Raw genomic sequence first — 16,332 nt, forward strand, 5'->3', positions numbered from 1 at the left:
CCGCGTAACCAGACCCAACCCGCACACTAAGGGGCAGTTGATCATGGCCAATCCACTTAACCTGCACGTCTTTGGACTGTGGGAGGAAACCGGAGCACCCGGAGGAAACCCACGCAGACACGGGGAGAAGTGCAGACTCCGCACAGACTGTGACCCAAGCCCGAATCGAACCTGGGACCCTGGCACTGTGAAGCTATCCACTGTGCCACCATGCCATCAGTTGACCCTCAGCCACAACATAGAAAATAGAACATAGAACATACAGTGCAGAAGGAGGCCATTCGGCCCATCGAGTCTGCACCGACCCACTTAAGCCCTTACTTCCACCCTATCCCCGAAACCCAATAATCCCTCCTAACCTTTTTGGTCATGAAGGGCAATTTATCCTGGCCAGTCCGCCTGACGTGCATGTCTTTGGACTGTGGGAGGAAACCGGAGCACCCGGAGGAAACCCATGCAGACACGGGGAGAGCGTGCAGACACCGCACAGACAGTGACCCAGTGGGGAATCGAACCTGGGACCCTGGCGCTGTGAAGCCACAGTGCTATCCACTTGTGCTACCGTGCAGCCCGTGTGGTAAGACCATGACATTGTGGTATTGTCACTTGACTAGTAATCCAGACACCCAGGGTAATTTGCTGGCAACTTGGGTTCGAATCCCACTCTGGCAGATGCCAAAATTTGAAATTTTCTGAAAGTATTTTTTTTTAAATTTAAAGTGACCAATTTTATTTTTCCATTTTCTTAAAATTTAGAGTACCCAATTATTTTCATTCCAATTGAGGGGCAATTTAGCGTGGCCAATTCACCTACCCTGCACATCTTTGGGTTGTGGGGGTGAAACCCAAGCAGACACGGGGAGAATGTGCAAACTCCACACGGATAGTGACCCAGGGTCGGGATTCCACCCGGGTCCTCAGCACCGTAGTCAGCAGTGCTAACCACCGTGCCACCCTAAATGGTACTCGGTTAAGGAGACCCAAGGACATCTCTGGACCTCAAAGAAAGGAATTGACACTTGTGGTAGAATTGTTGGGAGGACAAGGCGGAGGAGCTAGCACTCACAAGTGCAGCTACTGGAAATCAGTGTGTGTTCCTAAAACCCAACTCCACCCTGAGCGAGTGCTTCAGGAGCGGTAGGAATGGAGGAGGAAATGAGAGGACAAGGAAGAGGGAACACTTTGTGAAGCATGTTGTTATATTCACCTGATCAATACTCTCAGCGTGAAGATCAAATTGGGTTTTCTCGCAATGACAAATTGAAGAAAATTAACGCACAAGAAAGCAAATGGCCTTCCACCTTAAACGATTAATAATCTAACTTGGACTTTCTCTGTGTTGACAGGGTCCTGAGGGTGATGAAATAATAAAGAAAGCAGTGGAAGATCCAGAAGGCTTTGTGCTGAAACCACAGAGGGAGGGAGGAGGTACAATTATGCTGCACTCTGATTGTAAATTCAAGGACAAATTATCCTCTTGTATTTGGGTATAAAGGTCACCTGAGAGCGTAAAATGCTCGGTTTGATTTTTCCACCATCGCCCTGTCGGTGGGAAGTATCAGAAATAATTAATTACTTTAAAGTGCCAGATGTCAGCTGGGGCTCAGCGGCAGCACAATCTAGCCAGAAGATTGGGAGTTCAAATCCCACTCCAGGGACTATAGTACAACATCCAAAGTGGGACTTCAGTGTATTACTGAGAGAGTGCTGCACAGCTGGAGGTGCTGTCTTTCAGTTAGGACATTAAGCTAAAGTCAGTCTTATCCTCTGGGATGGAGTAACAAGTCCTGCGGCCTCCTCAAAAGAACCTTCGCACGGACAGCACGGTGGCTCAGTGGGTTGGCCCTGCTGCCTCACGGTGCCGAGGTCCCAGGTGCAATCCCAGCTCTGGGTCACTGTCCATATGGAGTTTGCACATTCTTCCCGAGTCTGCGTGGGTTTAGCCCCCACAACCCAAAGATGTGCTGGGTAGGTGGATTGGCCATGCTAAATTGCCCCTTAATTGGAAAAAATTAATTGGGTACTCTAAATTAAAAAAAAAAAGAACCTTCACACATCATACCTTAAAGGCTCAAAATAACTTCTTAAACCTCCACCTTTTCTAGCCCCCCAGCCCCTGCCCCCCATCTCTCAACATTAGCGTGCACCATTAAAGTAATAAAACAACTTGTATTAATGCACATCTTTGTCAAAGCACCTCAAAAGTATTTCACAAGTGATTATTAAACAAAATTTGAAAATGAGCCACACTGGGACAAGTCTAACAGGTAGACCGGAAAGAGTGGCTGAAAATAGTCATGTGGGTGTCCCTTTAAGAAAGGATTTGTCTTGTCTTCAGTGATATCATTGTGTGGGTGGAGCTGGGCTGTGGCTCTGGGAATTTTCTTTGTTTGGCTTCACTTTCACATTTAGCTGCTGTGGATTCAGACAGAGAGCAGGCTTTTTTGGCCTGCCTCTCTCTCTCTCCATTTTTTAAATTTCTTATAAATTTAGAGTACCCAATTCATTTTTTCCAACTAAGGGGCAATTTAGCGTGGCCAACCCACCTAGCCTGCACATCTTTGGGTTGCGGGGGGGGGCGAACCCCACGCAAACACGGGGAGAATGTGCAAACTCCACACGGACAGTGACCCAGAGCCGGGATCGAACCTGGGATCTCAGCGGCCGTGAGGCAGCAGGGCTAACCCACTGCGCCTCCCTCCATTTTAAAAGCTGTTTCCAACTGCTTGGTAACTTAAAAGAGATAATTACTCTCTGGAAGGAATTCAAATCTGCTGTTTGTAAAGGATCATAGAGTATCAATAACCGGTCTTATACCAGTAAGAATGCCGTGTGCTGGGCCACACCTTTGAAAAGAGGTATCTGGTTTTGCTTGGATTTTGTTATTAAATTGGAACAGTTAAGGGGGAATTCATTAAGGGTTATACATAGATTACTGTAGCTGTGTGGGGTTTTATGTTTGTAGTTGATAAAAATTCTTGCTGTGCATTTATACAAATGTTAACTAAATTCTTAGAATAAAGCTTTTTTTATTCTAAGCGCCGAAGAAGTCTCTTGAATAACCCCTGAAAGGCAGGCTCTGCTGCTCATCCTCGCTAAATTCAATAAACAGTTAAAGATCAGGTGAACTCCATAATATACTTTGGAGTTTTCTAAACCCTGGCCCATAACAAGAAGTGACTAGATTTATGGAGGGAATTCCAGGTTTCGGACCTCGACAGATGAAGGTGCAGCTGCCAGTTGTAGCGATGTGGAAATCCGTGAAGTGGGCACGGCAGGAATTCGAAGAGCTGCAGAGATCCTGGAGGATTGTGCTGTTGGAGGAGAGGTTGGGAGGGACAAGACCATGGATGAAATTGATTGAAGTGGAGGCAATGCCAGACTGGGAGCCAGTGTAAATCAGTGAGAACAGGCCTGAATGGGACTTGGTGAGTGTTTACGGCAGGGGCATACAGAGTTCTGGGAATCCCAAGTGGCTTTGCAATGGTGAAAATAATCAACAGCGAGTGGAAGCCTTAGTGGTGAAAACAGTGGCAGCAGTGATGGCGACTAAAGCCTTGCAAAGAAAAGCAGGGTGGCAGGGAGTATGAGGTCTTTGGTACGGTTGGGGACTGAGAGCTCAAGGTTCTGAGAGGGGTTAAGGTGGAGAGAACAGAGGATGTACGGGATTTGAAGAGAAAAGAATGTGTCCGGGAACATGGGACTGGTCACGGCTACAGAGCCAAGTAATGGCTCCAGGATCCCAGGTTCGATTCCCGGCTTGGGTCACTGTCTGTGCGGAGTTTGCACTTTCTCCCCGTGTCTGCCTGGGTTTCCTCCGGGTGCTCCTGCTTCCTCCCACAGTCCAAAGATGTGCAGGTTAGGTGGATTGGACATGCTAAATTGCCCTTAGTGTCCAAAAAGGTTAGGTTGGGTGGGATTACTGGGTTACGGAGATAGGGTGGGAGTGTGGGCTTAGGTAGGGTGCTCTTTCCAAGGGCGGTGTAGACTCAATGGGCCGAATGGCCTCCTTCTGCATTGTAAATTCTATGATTCTAACCCCGGAGGAGATTGGCACATGGGAGACAAGGAACTTTCAAATCAATGCAGAGGGATTATGAAGTGGGGTGGGCACTGAAGGAATGGAATTTAATGCTGGAGTATGAAATTTGTAGCTCGTTTCACCCTGAACTTGCAGATTATTGGCCTGGGGAAGTTGACAGAGTCTGTTGTTAATTGAAAAGACTTTGACCAGGGATGAACAAAGGATGTTTCATTCTGGTCGATGTTGTGTTAATTGGGAATCTCGTTGGTCCAGGACCTTGCAGTAAGGTCAACATGATCCTGGTCGAGGAGTTATCTCTAGTGAAGTGACATTTGGTTTTCACTGCATGGAAATCAGGGCTATGTAGGGACCAAGAACAATTTTTTTGACTATATCAGACATGACCAGAGACGGACTGCACTCAGTCTACCTCTTCATCCATGCCTCCACCCTGAATTCTTCCACATTCATTTCTCACCTAAATCGGTGAAACCTCCTGGGGTTTTACTACATGTCAAAGGGCAGCTAAATGCACTTTGCCCCTTTCCCACAATTAAACCATTGGTTGACGGAGGCTGTGAGTCTTTTTCTTGCCAGAAACCCTGCTTGTTTATTCCTTGCTGTTTGCCTTTCTGTCAGGAAACAATATTTTCGGAGAGGAGCTCAAGCAGCTTCTTGGAAACATTAAGGATGGACCAAAGCGATCAGCCTATATCCTGATGGACAGGATCAAACCACAGACAGTGAAGAACTACTTACTGCACCCAGGATCAGCATTGAAATTGTCAGAGTGCGTGGTTGAGTTGGGAGTGTTTGGAGTCTACATCAGGTGAGTTAGAGGCCTTGATCTTCTAATTACTGTCTCACCTTTTATCGTGTTTGTCCCACGCTTCGCCCTCACTCCTACTTTCTGCTGAAGGTGTGCTGACTTAGTTGATCGTACTCTTGAGTCCCAGCTCTTTTCACAAGACGGTATTCCGATCCTGGACCAGACCCCAATTTATATGAGGAAACCGGATGAGACCCCAACATTTTTCTTCAATTTGTAAAACTGTAAAGAAAAGAATACTTTGCTCCAGCAGTGAATCCACAAGCAAATAGGGATGTGGTGTATTAAAGTGAACTTTAGTATGAAAATGTTTTTTTTTTTTAAATTGAGTTTTCATATTTCATATCCACCAAATTATAAATTCTACATGATCAGAAAAAAACATGCAAAAAACAACACATATATTTACAAGCGAGCATCTTCATAACAACCACTGTGACCGTGACTTCCCTTTTACCGGAATACATATTTTACATTCCCCATTATGGCCGGCACACATTTACAGGCATTTATATACAATTTTGTTTGGGCCTCAGCTTTCCATCAGACCGGTCCCTTGTGGCTTTGTTCTTCCTGCTCGTTTCTTGTTTGCCTTCAATCCCCACCCTCCATTGCTCTAATGGTTGCTGGCTACAAACCGGTCTTGAAACTTGTTGGTGAATGGGGTCCACGTCCTATGAAAGCCTTCTTACGACCTGCGGGTGGCAAACATTACTTTCTCCAGTCTGAGAAGTTCCGCCAGGTCGGACAGCCAGCGTATGGCCTTGGGTGGTGCTCTGATCGCCAGCCGAGCAGGATTCCCGCAGATCAGGAAGGCAAAGGCTAGCGTGTTGCCCCCCCCGAAGGCCGCCACTTTTGGGCATGGCTCCACCCTCCCTCCCATAACCCTGGACATGGCCTCGAAGAAGGGCGTCCAGTACCCGACAAGCCTGGGACAAGCCCAGAACATGTGGGTGTGGTTGTCCAAGCCTCCCTTGCAATGTTGGCATTTGTCCTCCACCTCCTGGAAGGACCTGCTCATTCAAGTTGTGGTTAGGTGCACCACCGTTAGCTGTGTTAGGCTCAACCCTGTGCAAGTGGAGGTGAAGTTCACCCTGTGCAGTGCTTCGATCCAGAGTCTTCCCCCTAAATCTATGTCTAGTTCCTCCTCCCATTTATTCCTTGTCATGTCCAGGGCGCAGCATACCTCCTCCCAACAGTCGCCCATACAGTTTCCCTCCCCTAGGTCATCCGCGTTCAGCATTTTTTCTACTCGCGAGTGTCCTGGTATCAAGGGGTGCGTCGTTGTTTCTTCGTGGAGAAAGTTTTTGAGTTGAATGTATCTCAGACCGTTCCGTCTTAGTAGCTGGAACCTCTCCGTGAGTTCCCCCAGGGTCGCTGCTCTATCGTCCGTATACATGCCCCTAACCATCAGTGTCCCCTCGTCCTGACTCCACCTTTTGAAGGTGGCGTCCATTCTGGTGGGAGCCATGTTTTTATTGCAGCTGAGAGCCATGGTGTTGGCCTAATTTGGTACCAGATTCAGAGCGTAGCCACTGCCACTGGGCTCCTCGAGTATTTGGGCGGGGTGGGATGGGAGTCCGGTTTTGACTAGAGCTCGGAGGCACCACCCCTGCACATGCCATGGTTACCGTGTCAACTGTGTTGAAAAAGACCTTGGGGATGTAGATCGGGAGGGGTCATGAAGAGGAAGCTGGGCAGCAGATTCATTTTGATTGCCCTGAGAGGGATAGTGGGTCTGAGCCCGACCTCTGCAAGTTCTTTTTAACTTCCTCTACCAGACTTGTCAGATCCTATTTATGGATCCATGTCCAGTCATGGGCTATTTGGATCCCCAGGTAGCAGAATTTGGTCTGGGCCAGTTTAAATGGCAGTCCCTCCAGCTCTGCCCCTCCCCCCTGTGGTGTCACAGGGTAGATCGCGCTCTTACTCAGGTTAAGCTTGTGGCCTGAGAAGGCTCCAAACTCCTTTTTAAGTGTTTCATTATCGCTTCCATGCTGGTCCGGGAGTTCGAGATGTAGAGGAGCAGGTCATAGAGTTAGACTCTATGCTCTCTGTCTTCCCTATGGACACCTCTCCACCCCTTCGCCGCTCTGAGGGTGATTGCCAGTGGCTCAATTGCCAGAGCAAACAATAGCGGGGACAGTGGGAATCCCTGCCCCCTGGCTCTGTGCAGCCAGATGTATCTAGAGCTGGTGATGTTTGGCCGTACGTCGCCATGGGAGCGCCGTACAGCCGTTTCACCCAGGAGGTGAATACTGGCCCAAACCCAAATGGTTCCAGTTACCTCCGAGGTACTTCCATTCAACACTGTCAGAAGGCCTCGGTGTACAGCCCTTGGTAGAAGTTGCGAAGGCTTTGTTGATCTTCTCTGTCCCAGTGACTAGCCTCTCTTTTAACCTGAGCTATTTTCCTTGTCGTACTCTCCCACAAAGGAGTCGACATTTTCAGCAGACTAAGGGGGGATGTGGGGGAGATGAGAAGGAAAATAGAAAGTGTGATGGTGAGACCCGATTTTGTGTGTTGTGTGATTTGTGCTTGTTATTCTTCGTTAACTCCCTCTTTGTACTTGTCCCTTGCAGGAAGTGCCGGAAGTTGGTCATGAATGAAAGCCCTGGCCACCTGCTTCGCACAAAGAGCACAGAGTTTGCTGATGGAGGAGTGTCTGCTGGAGTGGCAGTCCTGGACACACCCTATCTTATCTGAACGACAGATTTCCTGAAGTGTATGGCCTAGTGTGTGTATGCAGTGTGCAGCAGTAAAATTACAGGGTTCCAAGTGAAACATTTTTCTTTTGCCCCTCTCCCCACGTCCTCGTGCTTGAGCTAGGTTAGGTAAGCTGGTGCGGGATGGTGGTGGTGGGGGGGGGAGAGAGAGAGGCAGGGAAGACATACAAATGCGTAGGGTATTCATCACCAAACTTTTAGTGAACGTTCGTCGCTTTCCAGTTACGGACTAAAAGGACCAAGAGAATGAAGACAGTCCAAAGCAGTTGTTTACTGGGTTTTCGGCATCAGAATAGAATAAAATAATAATTGAGATAATGTTCATTCGAAAGTCTGTCTCATCCCCCACGTACATCATTGGGAGTTTCCATAATCCACTGAGGATGTCTTTTCCTCAAAGAGAGGAGTGGGGAGGGTGTAAAAGCTGAATATAAACTGCAAGTGAGTGATTCATCAGTCTCTCTTCCTTCTGATGTGTTTTGCCTAATTTCTGTGGGAGAAATAGCTGGCTGATGGTGTCCCAATGCTCTGTCTCCCAGCCTGCATTTGACTTGATCTTAAACATTTCTCATGTCACGTCAAATCTACTGGTGGCTACTCACTAAAGATTCTGCAGTTTGATGACATATTGGGAGCACAGCCAGGTCTGGCTGTCACAGCTCTGCTATCTATAATGTGACCTACCAGCAGACTCATCTATTTTTCAGTAAATCCTTAATCCTTGTGGCTCATCATTCATACAGCCAAGATAACTCGGTCTAAAGTGATTATTCAAGCCATTTTTTTTAATGCTCAAACAACTGGATTAACCAATAATTTAAAGTTAGTGACTCCAGTCACACGGCAAAGCGTTCAAATTAAGCATCAACTTTGTAAATATAGCATTGTAAGGTGAAGCCGATTGGAAATTGTACATCCAGCCAAATATGTGCCAGTGCGCTGCTGTCCAGTCAGCTGTGGAAGTTGAAGTCTCTCTTGTATTGGTCCAGTATGCTGGCTGATACATAAAGGCTTAAAAATGCATGGAAGGAGCAAAGCGAGTGAAGCGAAGGTCCAGATGAGACAAAGACTGAAGTCTGGCTTCAAGGCTGTTTTGGTTCTCACATTGAATGTTTTGAGCAGCAGCCTGTTAACTAATTCTGTAAAGATGAGTAATTAGTCAGATACCCCATCATTGACCTGGGACATGGTCAGCTTCACTTATTTAGATGCAATTATGCTGCTGACTGCTCCCCTTCACCTCTGGGTTCCAGTTCATCACCATCAAAACTCAGACCGCAATGCAAAAGTGGCCACAGATTATAACCGTGCATTCTTAAAAGTATTTCAGTATAGCCAATTCATAGCATCATCGGGTAGAGGTGCAGAGCAGGCTTGAGGGGGCGAATGGCCTATTCCTGCTTCTACTTCTCATGTAGGAGGAACCCATTCAGCCTGTTGTATTTATCCAATTCCCTTTTGAAATCGACTATTGAATCTGTTTCCACCACCTGTCCAGGCCCTGCATTCCAGATCATACTAGCTCGCTCCCCTCATCCCCCTTCTGCTTCTTGGCCAATTACTTGAATTCTGCCTCCATTGGTTACTGACTCTCAGTGGCGGGAGCTTCTCCTCATTTACTCTCTCTCAACCCCTCGTAGTTCTGCTTACCTCCATGAAATCTTTCCTGCTCAAAGGAAAATATCTGCAGCTTCTGTAGTCTCCCCACAAAACTGAAGTCCCTCGTTTATGAGACCGTTCCAGTAAATCTCCTCTGCATCCTCTCCAAGGCCTTGACATCCTTCCCAAGACAGCTTGCCCAATGTGTCCTTCCACCTTCAAACGTTGAACCCCCAATTCCCTCTGTACCTGCATCCTTTTAAACTGTTCATGGAAAGAAATTTTAAACCATTTTCCCTTCGCGTGATGTCATTGACAGGCTGGAGTTTGGTTCTCCGGGCACACGGTAATCCTTGATTACTTTACTCAACTCAAGTGGCCAGCCTGTTGCACGGTGCAGGAGACTGCATTAAAACTAAACCTAATCTCTCACAGTATATTCATAGACTTTTGAGCTAAGGTAATTTGTGTAGAAACTCTCGATGTAACGTTTATTTCCGTCTCCCTGTGATACAGCTCAGTTGTCGTTCCTCTGTGCTCGTTGGGGCAAGATTAGCTAATCTAGCACACTACAGCAGTTGAACCTGTGAGCTTGTTTATATTACTCCGTTATCCAATGCCTTTACTGACTGAGCTATTAAACAACCCCAGTGGATTTCTTTAGTGTATTCACACATGTTTAGAGGATGAAGTTTATCACAGCCATGTGGCCTTCTCATCTGCATTCACCATTATGAGACCAAAGTCCTGTGTAATATTTACCTACATATAAAGCACAGGATTGGGCCATTTGATTCAATTAACTGGCCTGTTTATTCTTCATATGAGCCCCCTCCCAACCCTCTTCATCTCACCATCACCGCTTCACCCACTGCTTCCTCCTCTCCAGTGTTTATCGAGCTTCCTCAGAAATGCATGTCCGCTATTTTCCTCATCTGCACCATGTGGTCATGAATTCCACATTCTCACCACTCTTGGTGAAGAGGTTTCCAATTAATTCCTCTTTGGATTCTTGAGCGACTCTTAGATTTATGATTTCCAGTTTTGGTCTACTCCACCAGCAGAAACATTTTCCCCTCGGCCACTTTACCAAACTCCAAGTTCTGTCTGGTCACCCCCCTCAGCCTTCTTGTTTCTCCCCAGTTCCTAACAGTGAAGCCCAGATTGGTTGATGTGAGTGAGTGAAGTTGATATGGTTCCATTGCAGTTTCACAACTGCCCCGATTTAGTTCCCATCCGAATACTGCGTAAGTGCCCAGAACGTGTGTGATACTGAGTGGATTCACCCACTTCCAGGCTTCACCTGCCTTTCCTCCACAGGATGGCAGCAGTGTGATGAGACTAAGTAGAATTTCTGGCTGCTGAATACACTCTGACATCCGGGTGTCTTCCTCTATTACCTAGAGGTGGATGGAGATTGTTGGGGGAAGGAAGGAGAGTGTGGCCGGCAACATTACCTCAGCAAAAATCTTACTTACCCTCCGATGTTTTTAAAATGAAGTGAAATTTGGCAACTTTAGTGATGTTTCTGTGAAGCATGAGGCATGGGCTCAGATAAATTGTTAACATCAGCATTTGTGTACCCCCATAGACCCATCCTGGTTACTGCCAAACTTGTTTATCAAACCAGAACAATGTCGCAGTTGCCTCGCAGTGAAAAAGAGAGAGAAATGAATTAACAGGGAGTTTAAGATGTACATCTCCATACGATTCTACCATTCTGAACTTCAGATACAATTGATTCTTGTTTTTGATGTTTTATTGCAATGTATCATGACCGTGTTTCAAACTGATTAGTTTGGTGTGAAGCCCACTGGAACATCCTGACGTTGTAAAAGGTGCTAGGTGAATGCAAGTTGTTTTTGCACTCTGCTGGATTCTGCCGGCGCTTTCCTGTTGTGTGCTGCACTTCTGGGATGGCAGATTAATTGGGGACGTCGCTTTATTTCTGCGCCGTTTCCACCGATATTTCACTGCTGCATCACTGGCCTTCTGCCAGTAAGTGAGAATTTAAAATCGTGCTGCTCCAATTCATTTTCACCTATATTCCTATCAAGCTTCCCTTGGTTGCGGGACAAAATCGGCCAGAAATTTGCTTTCTGAAATTTCAATTAAAAAAAAAAAAGAATTGTAATTTTGATCAGACTTGCTCTCTTGCCATATAAAGTAGGTAATAACTAGATGCTGCCTCTGAAAATCCTAATAGAGACCAAACTGGAACTCTGAGCATGGATGGTGCAGAGTAAATGATGTAGTCTTCACTGTTTTAGATTATCTCAATGTAAAATGTTGGATATTTTGTATATGAAAAAATTGTTCTAGACTTATTAATAAATACATCATTGATTTACAATCTCTTGTTTATTTTGTGCTTTGAAAAGTGTTATGGGCCAGGGTTTAGAGAACACCAAAGTATATCATGGAGTTCACCTGACCCACAACCTTTAATAGATTTTGGTTATGGGGAGCACAGGGGCCCACTTTACAGGTGTGATGCAACAGAGATCTAAAGTACTTTTAAAACAAAACAATGTTTATTCTATGAATCCAGTTAACATTTTATAAACCCACAGTAACCATCTTACCAATTACCAACACTGATAACCCCCCAAAAAGATACAGTACTCCATAGGTAACCCTTAGTAACTTTCCGAACAACATCCATAAGCCAAAACACTTTTTAACAAAGACAGTAGGTTTGAATTCTCTACAGAAAACAGTTATCACTTTTAAATTATCAATTGATCGAAACACCTTGTTTAACATACAGAGAGATAGACCAGTATACATCTGCTTGAATGCAGCTCTACAACTAAGAGCGAAGCTAAAACACAACCAAGAAGAGCGTCCAGCTCAAAATGAAAGTAAAAAGCAGAATCACATTCCAGCTCCAGCCACACAATGACATCACTGCAGCCATTTGATAAAACACACTTTTCTTAAAGGGACTCTCTCATGACAAAAGTCATAAGCGAGTGCTGAGAGCAAGTTGTCTGACAAAGTCCCACCTGGCAGATTGGTCAAGAAAGTGAGAGCCCACTACAGGGCAATGTGGCAAACTGGATAAAAAGTTGGCTTTGTAACAGGAAACAAAGGGTAAGTGTCGATGGCTGCCCTTGCAATTCGAAAGTTACTCAAGTGATGTTCTGCAGGGCTCGGTGTTGAGACCCTTACTGTTTGTGTTGTATATTAACTGGCACAGTGGTTGTAGCGCCAGGGACCCGGGTTCAATTCTGGCCTCGGGTGACTGGAGTTTGCACTTTCTCCCCGTGTCTGCGTGGGTTTCCTCTCACAGTCCAAAAATGCGCAGGTTAGGTAGATTGGGCATGCTAAATTGCCCCTTAGTGTCTAAAAGGTTAGGCACGTTTGCGGGGATGGGATGGAAGTGTGGGGTGCTCTTTCCAAGGGCTGGTGCTGGCTCAGTGGGCTGAATGGCCTCCTTCTGCCTTGTTGGGATTCTATGAAACTGGTGTGCATCTAGTTATTTTTCTAATTCCTAATCGAGCACACTGGGGCATAAAGTTCCAGGCAAGCTTAGTGCAATGAATCTCAATCTTAAACTATTTTATTACCTTTTCATCTGGGTCAAGCACTTTGACGAAAGTTCTTTATCTGATTGAATGGACAATTCAATTTTTATATTAAGGCTAAACAAAACATATTTTGTCAGGGGGGTTGGGGGGAAGCAGAGTGATGGTGGTATGGTAATGTCACTGGGCTAGTAATCCAAGGATCCAGGCTAGTGCTCCAGGGGCATGGGTTTGAATCCCACCACGGTAGCTGGTGGAATTTAAGTACTGTCAAAAGTCTGAAATTAAAAAGCTTGCTTCGGTAATCGTGACCATGAAACAATTATAAAAATCCATCGTAAAGTCCGAAGCGTATTCTCCCCGTGCCTGTGTGGGTTTCACCCCCAAATCCCAAAAATGTGCAAGGTAAGTGGATTGGCCATGCTCAATTGCCCCTTAATTGGGGAGAAATAAAAATATTTTTTTTAAATAAATTAAGTCAGAGTGGGAATGTTCACTGATGATTTGTTCAGCACCATTCGCAGCTTCTCAGATACTAAAGCAGTCCGTGCCATTTGCAGCAAGACCTGGACAACATTCAGGCTTGGGCTGGTAAGTGGCAAGTATCATTCAAACCACACAAGTGCCGCAATGACCATCTCCAATGAGAGAATCTCCCCTTGACATTCAATGGCATTACCAATGCTGATCCACCAATATCAACATCCTGGGAATAACAATTGACCAGAAACTAAACTGGACCAGTCATATAAACGTTGTGGCTACAAGAGCAGGCCAGAGACTCTTGAGTTCTCATCTGACTCCCCAAAGCCTGTGCACCATCTACAGAACAAACATCAGGGCCGGGATTCTCCCCTATCCGGCGAGGCGGGGGGTCCCGGCGGGATGGAGTGGCAGGAACCACTCCGGCGTCGGGCCGCCCCAAAGGTGCGGATTTCTCCGCACCTTTAGGGGCCAAGCCCTCACCTTGAGGGGCTAGGCCTGCACCGGAGTGGTTGGCGCGCCGGCGGGAAAGGCCTTTGGCGCCATGCCAGCTGGGGCCGAAGTGATTCCGCCGGCCAGCGGAAGTCCGTGCATGCGCGGGAGCGTCAGCGGATGCTGACGTCATCCCCGCGCATGCGCGGGAGTAGTGTCCCTTACGCGTCGGCCATGGTGAAGGCTGTGGCCAAGGCGGAGGGAAAAGAGTGCCCCCACGGCACAGGCCCGCCCGCCGATCGGTGGGCCCCAATTGCGGGCCAGGCCACCGTGGGGGCACCCCCTGGGGCCAGATCGTCCCGCCCCCCCCCCCCCCCCCGCAGGACCCCGGAGCCCGGCCGTGCCGCCAGGTCCCGCCGGTAAGGTGGTTTGATTCTCGCCGGCGGGACAGGCATTCCAGCAGCGGGACTTCGGCCCATCGCGGGCCGGAGAATCGTGGGGGTGGGGGCCCGCCAACCGGCGCGGCACGATTCCTGCCCCCGCCGAATTTACGGTGCCGGAGAATCTGGCGGGGGCGGGATTCACGCCGCCTCCCGGCAATTCTCCGGCCCGGTGGGGGGGGGGGGTCGAAGAATCCCGCTTCCGGAGTGTGATGGAATACTCTCCACTTGCTTGGATGAGTGCATCGCCATCAACACTCAAGAAGTTCAACACTATCCTGGATAAAGCAGCCCGTTTAATTGGTGACCCGTCCACGACCTTCAACATCACTCCCTGCCCCACCAACTCAAAATTGTTATGGTGCAGAGGAGACCATTTTCCCCATCTGGTCCACACGGACTCTCCAACTGAACATCATGACTTAGTGACATTCCCCTGCACCGCTGTGCATTGTTTCTATTGAAATAGTCATCTGATACCCTCTTGAATGCCCTGATTGAACCTGCTTCCACTACACGTCCACTTGTGTGAAAGAGGTTTTCTCACATCATAGTTGCTTCATCTGCAAATCATTTTAAATCTGTGCCTTCTCGTTCTTGATCCTTTTCGGAACGGGAGCAGTTTCTCCCCGCCTACTCTGCCCAGCCCCCTCATGATTTTCAATACCTCTATCAAATCTTCTCCTTTCCTTCGTCTCTCCAAGGAGAACAATCCCAACTGTTCCAATCTATCATAACTGAAGTTTCTCATCCCTGGAACCATTCTCGTAAACCTCTTCTGCGCTCCAATGCGTTCACATCCTTCCTGTAGTGTGGTGGCCAGAACTGTGCCCAATATTGCGAGCTGAGATCTAATGTCTTTTGTATAAATTCAGCATAACCTTCTTTCTCTTTTACTCTATGCTCCTATTAATAAAGCCCAGCTTACTATATACTTTATTAACTGCTCTCTCCACCTATCCTGCCACCTTCAATGATCTGTGCACATACACACCCAGGTCCCTCTGCTTCTGCACCCCATTAAGAATTTTACCCCTTATTCGATATTGTCTCTCCATATTCTTCCTACCAAAATGCATCAACTTCCACTTCTCTGTCTTAAACCTCAGCTACTGCCCACTGTCTATATCCTATTGAGATTCTGCGATGTCCTCTTCACCATTTGCAATGTTTCCAAGTTTTGTATCACCTGGGAACTTTTAAACTGTCCCCTGCACACACTGCTGGCCATCACATCATCAACATCTTCGGGGTGGGACCACCATTGAACAGAAACTCAGCTAGGGTAGTGCCCACAAATGTTTTTGGCAGCTACATCAGGTCAACAGCTCGATATTCTGTTTAAAGTGACACCTCCTGACTCCCCAAAGTTCCTCTCCTCAGAAGCTCAACGTGACCCAGGACCAAGTTTGCGTGCCTGGTATTTGCGAGGAAAGATGACTTAAAATAGGATTGTATTTCCTGAAACCATGGAACATTAGAATGGTCACAGCACAGAAGGAGGCCATTAGGCCCGTGCTGGCTCTCTGCAAAAATAATTCACACTCCCCCATCTTTCCCACATAGCCCTGCATTTTATTTTCCTTTTCAGATAATCATCCAATTCCCTTTTGAATGCCATGATTGGATCCGCCTCCATCACGCTCTCAGGCAATGAGCTGAGTAATAAAGATTTTTCCTCTCAGTCAACATTGCTACTTTTGTCGATTACCTTAAATCTGTGCCTTCTGGTTCTCAATCTTCCACCAATGGGAACAAACTCTATCAAGCTACTCTGCAATGATGGTTTAGGAAACCGCTGTTATATTTCCTCTCAACCTTCTCCAAGGAGAATGGTCCCAACTTCTCCAATTTACCCAAGTAACTGACGTCCTTCATCCTTAGAACCGTTCGTGTGTTTCTTTTAAATTCATTCATAAACATAAGAACTAGGAGCAGGAGTAGGCCATCTGGCCCCTCGAGCCTGCTCCACCATTCAATGAGATCATGGCTGATCTTTTGTGGATTCAGCTCCACTTTCCGGCCCGAACACCATAACGCTTAATCCCTTTATTCTTCAAAAAACTATCTATCTTTATCTTAAAAACATTTAATGAAGGAGCCTCTACTGCTTCACTGGGCAAGGAATTCCATAGATTCACAACCCTTTGGGTGAAGAAGTTTCAGGGGATGTCGTGTTGCTGGCTCTGCCAGAAATTATTGCCCAATTCCTAATTGTCCTTGGACACGAGTCAACCACCAGGTAGGGATGGCAAATTTCCTTCCCTGC

At 46.9% G+C, this 16,332-nt stretch overlaps 1 protein-coding gene across 1 annotated transcript in view; it reads left to right on the forward strand.

Annotated features, from left to right (window-relative positions):
- The window catches only part of LOC140428582 (glutathione synthetase-like), a 60,564-nt gene extending 49,033 nt beyond the window's left edge, over nt 1-11,531 (forward strand). Inside the window, exons 11-13 of the mRNA XM_072515220.1 lie at nt 1,347-1,428; nt 4,664-4,853; nt 7,436-11,531. Of these exons, the coding sequence (XP_072371321.1) occupies nt 1,347-1,428; nt 4,664-4,853; nt 7,436-7,559 (396 nt within the window). The 3' untranslated portion in view covers nt 7,560-11,531. The remainder of the gene's footprint in view (nt 1-1,346; nt 1,429-4,663; nt 4,854-7,435) is intronic.
- Nucleotides 11,532-16,332: the final 4,801 nt, after the last annotated feature.

The sequence above is a fragment of the Scyliorhinus torazame genome, chromosome 8 (assembly GCF_047496885.1).
Source record: "Scyliorhinus torazame isolate Kashiwa2021f chromosome 8, sScyTor2.1, whole genome shotgun sequence".
Lineage (NCBI taxonomy): Eukaryota > Metazoa > Chordata > Chondrichthyes > Carcharhiniformes > Scyliorhinidae > Scyliorhinus > Scyliorhinus torazame.